Here is a 6,000-nt window from a genome sequence, read left to right as displayed (position 1 = left end):
AGGCACTCTTTCAAGTGCTTTTGAATGTGTACAACAAAGAATCCAAAGCATGCACACAGCACAAAATGAAAAATATATGCATAGCAGTAACTGCATTTTCAAATACCTTGTGAGCTTCCTTCAGATAAGCAGATTGATACTTCATCATTCCTATCATTATCATCCCCCACTTCAGTAGCAGTTTCCTCTCCTGGATTAAGTGCTGATTTAGAAACAAATTCAGATTGATCAGAGAAATCAGCAGGACCTCCTCTAGGGGGTGGGACCTCAATCCCCATTAAACGATATTTCCGTCTTCGATTCCCAATCCAAGTCTTGTAAGAGAAATAAACAGGAATGATATCAGAAACTATAACAACAGCAACAGGCCCACAACCAAGTGAAATTAGCACATCTGTAGTATAGGAACAGGAGTGTAGCCAGCAGTTCAAGGGAGGTGATTATTTCCCCATGTTTGACCTTCATGAGGCTGCTTCCCAGAATACTGTTTCCAGGCCCAGTCCTCCAATATAAGAAAACTCCTCCAAGGGAAGAGGGAAGGTGCACAGCAAAAGGAAAAGAAGAAACAGTCACAAGGCATAGCAAGGGAAGCTCTGACTGCAGTTAAGAAAAAATAAAAAATAATGCTTTACAGCAAGGCACTGGAACAGTTTGTCTGTTTGAAGTCTTGGCACCTCCAGCCTTGGGGGTACGCAGCTTTTCACTGGACAGCATCCTGAGAAACCTCACCTAACTCTGAAGTTAACCCTCCTTTATTTAAAGGGTAGGACTAGGTGACCTTATATGGTTTCTCCCCACCTAAATTATTCAGTGAATTTAATCTAAGATCTTTGATCCAGGTTCTTCCACTTTGCAACTTCCACAAGGAAGCATCCAATGACCCAAACAGCCGACCTGTTCTAGGATTTTCTACAGCATGGGAGAAATTGTCCAAGGTGATAGCTCTACATCACTCCACTTTGATGACAGAACATAAGCCGGCAGAATTAAGTTCAGAGCAATATTATCCTTCGGTCCTCTTTGGTTGGAGGGCAAGTCTTTAAGAAACATTGCTTGAAATAAGGTATGTAGAAGCATACTGTAAACAGTGAGATGAAACAGGTCCAGATCAAGAAACTTGGAAACCCATTCATGATTGGATAGGTATGGATGCTTTAAGTCCATTTTACATCAATAAAACTGAGTTTCAAAAAAGAAAATTAAAAAAAACCAATTACATTCAAAATTCTCCAGATGGATCTGTGTAACTGTTAATAAACTTGATTTCCCTGATAAAGGAAAGTCTACACTTTTTTCCACCTACATCAGTTTTCCACTCGTATCCAAAAATCCTTCTCAGAGCCAGGAAGCAATTTCTCTGACAACTGCTAACCTCCAGCCTTCCTGACCTGGTCTGCCACCCCCTTCCACAGGATCTAAACCACAATAAATAAGCAGCAGCACTGACAGCACAAGCAGGACCATCATTATTGCTCCAGGACCTGACCACCCACTGGCCCAGGATGGGTAACGGTGGAATTTGGCCACGCAAGCTGTCGCCATACAGAGCGTGCTTGATTGCTGCGATGGCGATGTACACTGGATTTTCTGGATTGCTAAAAATCAAAACACCTCTAGAAAGCATGGGAAGTTTCTATTTTGAAAAAAACCACAGGATCAGGGTACAGCAAAATGCACATCGTTTCCATAAGGGCTATTTTCCAACAGAGCTTAACAAACACATTGAAGTATTGTAGGATGTTTTTCTTTAAAGATATGCTAAACAGCGTTACTCTGCCGTTATTTCACAAATAACTGCATTGCTCCTCTTCCCCATCACACTTTAAATACAACTCCAATTTATATAACGAAAAAGTCTAGTAAAGAACTTCTTGGTTATAATACCTTGATTACAAATAGAAAAACTAAGAGATATGAACAGCTAGTTTCATGCAGTGCCAGCCTTGAACAAAAAAATACTTTTTAAAGTGGAGTCTCTTTAATGAGCTAAAAGATGACATGTTTAACACTATTTTTGGCAAATCGTTTCTGTGGGGTGATACCTGCTTTGTCAGCTTGCTGATTTTCCTCTTTGAAGAATGCAAAACAGGTACACAGAGAGCTATCGAGATTTATTTGTACATTATATACAGTTTGGGAAAAAAACAACCAACCCTACACAAGCAGCCCCTTCCAGACCTATGGTTTGGTTTTTTTTGCAAACAGTGTATTGCCATTCTTTAACTTTTTTCATAATCTTATGATGGTAATAAATAGTGCTAACAACTATGAAATTTAAAAGCAAATTTGCTTCTTTTTTACTAAGTGTAAAAGCAGACTGGTATTTCTACGTGGGAAACCCAGCTTAATAATTCTAATTATATCCCTAAAACATTATCACCTTAAAAATCTCAAACAACATCTGTAAAGTGCATGTGATCAGACTTAATAAGCCTACTTAGAGCAGCAGCAATGAACTCAGCAGCAGCCCCCCCAGCTTGAGCTGAGGAGATGACCAGCAAGAGCAAGAGAAGAGAGGCTGGAGGCCAGAAGGGCCAGCACAGGGCTCCCCTCAGGCACTTTGCAAATGAGCGGCCTGGCTGGAAGCCACTTAAAAAGTGCTATTAGTTCTCCAGACATTGAGGTTAAGGTGTCAATGTGCCAGAAAGATGCTAGAGTGGAACCTTCTGAAATCCCACTTGACTGGAAAAATAAAGGTGGAAGATCCTGAGTTGTTTTTCCAATGTCTCTCTTGGTCTTAAGCCAGATCCAGAGTAGGCCTAGAGCCCCCTCAGCAAGAAATGCTAAACTCAGACTGAAGCACTACCTTCGATAATCCAGCTGTTATCTGATGAGCTGCTAGGAATGAGGAGGTGTCTTTAGCCTGTGATGTGCGCTCAGGAGTAGCTTTTGACCTCTAATGTACAAAAGCTTTATGTTCTATTAATAAAAAAACACCAGAATTTGTCATGCATTGTTCTTACACTCCACATATATTTCTGAGGAGTTGGATAGTTGTCATCCATCTTTCTCAAGTAATATCTCACTGGCAAGAAGGTTATTCTGCTTTCAGATGCTATTTTGGCATGAATAAATAAAATAAGTCAAAAGAAATATTAACAAAAATGTGTAACTCCAAATAAAACCCCAAACAAATGTAATCAGCAATAGTTGTAATGTAAGCAAAAGAAATATTGTAAGGTTAGTGAAGTACTAGCCAGAGTTCACATATTTAAATATGACATTAACTTTTTTTTATTTCCCTCTTTTGGTGTCTTGGGACTGTATGAAAGATATCTGAGGGCTCAGATGTGCCTGATGTTAAGGTACAACCAGCAGTCACTTGGCAAGCCAACTCTGCTACAAGAAATACAAAACCTATAGAAGAAAATGTCCTGTTTAGCCTTAAAAGATCAAATCCAGCGGAACTATGCATAGTGGCAAACATTATCTTTCCTTGTACCAGAAAACAGATCTGATACTTCTGTACTGCAGATATTTCAAGCCAGTATGGGTCATAAGTATTAAACATTTGTACTTGTCAAAAAGCAACACCTATCTGGACAAATCACAAATTTCCATTAAAAAAGCCATTAAAAGGGGAGAATGGGGACATGTACTTAATTGAATTTTTAAAAGTTACATGATATGTATATAAAATATTTTAGTTCTATATGTTTATACAACTTCATATAAAGTTATATTGTTTATCATATATATTATATATTTTGTTTGTATTATTTGAGGTAGATATACTTACTTACTTATATGTATATACACTTATTCTTGCCTCACAGCTGACAGAATCACAGAATCTTAGAAATTGGAAGGGACCTGGAAAGATCATCCAGTCCAACCCCTGCCAGAGCAGGATCACCCAGACCAGGTCACACAGGAACACTTCCAGGCGGGTTTTGAATGTCTGCAGAGAAGGAGACTCCACAACCTCTCTGGGCAGCCTGGGCCATGCTCTGTCACCCTCACAGTAAAAAAGTTTTTCCTCATGTTCAGCTTGAACCTCCTATGCTCCAGCTTGCTCCCATTGTCCCTTGCCCTGTCATTGGCTGTCACTGAGAAGAGCCTGGCTCCTTCCTCCTGACACTCGCCCTTTACAAACCTATAAACATGAATGAGGTCACCCCTCAGCCTCCTCTTCTCCAAGCTAAAGAGACCCAGCTCCTTCAGCCACTCCTCATAAAGGAGATGCTCCACTCTCTCAAAGCATCGCAGCCGTGTCCTGACTCCTTGTGCAAAAGGGACCATGCTGCACACTGACCTCCAGACATCCATGCTTCCTACTGCAGAAAATGCAGGCTGGCAGGTAAGCAGAGAGGCACAATACAATGTGCCTATACAGATCCCAAAACAAATGTAGGACAGATTCTCTAGAGCACATGATGGAAAATACCTGTCCTACAGCTGAGACACACACAACATGCTTTAGAGCAAGGACAACAGGAAGCACTGACAATCACACACACAGGTCCTGTAGCATTAATTCAGTTCTTACAAACCAGGAGCATGTGGAGCATGGAGGAGCAACCTCCACCTAATTCTTGCAACAGTTCTCAAGACTGCCACATGGAGGATCCAGAGGCAGAGGTAAGATGGGTACTGGTAACACCACCAGTTACTATGAAGAAAAGAAATCTTTTTGTTCATTCGTGTATGCATGTTCTACTACAGGTTACAGCACAGAATCTTCTGGAGTCGATCAGAGCAAAGTACATCTGCCCAGAAGAAAAAAGCATTTCAAAGAGATGCTATTGAAAGACTTGTACAGAACTTCATATGGTCATCCTGTGTGTGCCAATGAGGATGTTCTTAAGGGAGCAAAGTAAGAGAGGCAAAGCACGAGTGTCAGCCTTAATGTCCTGTGAACAAGGTATTTCATATCCTTGAGTCCATCTGGAGGTGGTGTCAGTGGAAACAGCTTCAGCTTTCAAAAAGCAAACTAAAAAGCTTGGAAAATATGGAGCGGATTTGTTCTCTACAAAGAAAAGAGTAATTCTTTTCATCCTCCAAAAGTACACTTTATTATTTCACAATTCATATATGCTCAGGAAAACAAGCAAGTAAATAACCAGATTAGCGTTCAGTACTGAAAGCAGCTTCGGTACCATTTTGATATACCAACTCAAGAGAGATCTCCACAAAAAAGAGATTCAACTAAGGGCTCCTAGTTCTGCTTCTGTAGCAATATCAGAATTTTAAGAAAGAGGTGGAAAAAGAGGATGAAGACTGAATGGGCTATTCACAACTCTCATGCCTGTTATGTGGGAAAGGAAGACTCTGATCATCATTCTGTACTGACTGCAGAGACAGCCCAACTGTTTTCTGAAGAATCAAAAAAACTGAGCAAATGAGACACCCCCAGTTTGACAGCGATGATGTATGTCCGGTAATTGGGAATACAGTGGCAACAACTGATGCTGTACCAAACTTCCCAACTTCTGGTCCAGATGACACGGAGTGGTTCTCAGGATTTGGGTTATCTACACCAAACAGGACTTACTAAAGCAATTCCTCCTCATTGACACCGACACGGACTTCCAAATTGCAGTGACCCAGAATTCTTTGCAATACCCTTTGCCCTTTGTCACATCTCAACCTGGCTTCAAGACAGTCTTGTAAAATATTTGTTTTCCTATTTTTAAGCATTTTCTTTCATATGGTTACAATGATTTTTACCTATAAACCTTAATGAGAATTATTTACCCTGTATCTTTAGAAAAGCTTGTTCTTTTTGTATCTTAATATATAAATATTAATATAAATATAGCACTTTCCAGTCTTCTAGGATATCCCTAAAAATGTAACACTTTTACTTAAAATCTTACTCGAGTCTAAAGAGAATGTCAAACGGCTCGCAGTGCTGCTGCTGATCAATAAGACTCTTACCTAAGGGCTTTTTTCTATATATAGACTGCAGAAAGAGCAAGAGACCACTTCCCAACATGGTCATTCATTATGTAATACATGAAATCTATTTCAAGTTTCCTCATGAAATTTTTAAAGGCT

The 6,000-nt window shown here is 40.0% G+C and overlaps 1 protein-coding gene across 1 annotated transcript in view; it reads right to left on the bottom strand.

The window, feature by feature from the left end:
• Positions 1–6,000, bottom strand: part of HDX (highly divergent homeobox) — a 41,432-nt gene that overhangs the window by 10,352 nt on the left and 25,080 nt on the right. Inside the window, exon 6 of the mRNA XM_010185409.1 lies at positions 107–314. Within this exon, the coding sequence (XP_010183711.1) occupies positions 107–314 (208 nt within the window). The remainder of the gene's footprint in view (positions 1–106; positions 315–6,000) is intronic.

Source organism: Mesitornis unicolor, unplaced genomic scaffold (genome assembly GCF_000695765.1).
Source record: "Mesitornis unicolor isolate BGI_N332 unplaced genomic scaffold, ASM69576v1 scaffold4755, whole genome shotgun sequence".
NCBI lineage: Eukaryota > Metazoa > Chordata > Aves > Mesitornithiformes > Mesitornithidae > Mesitornis > Mesitornis unicolor.
This window is presented reverse-complemented; position numbering and strand designations above follow the sequence as displayed.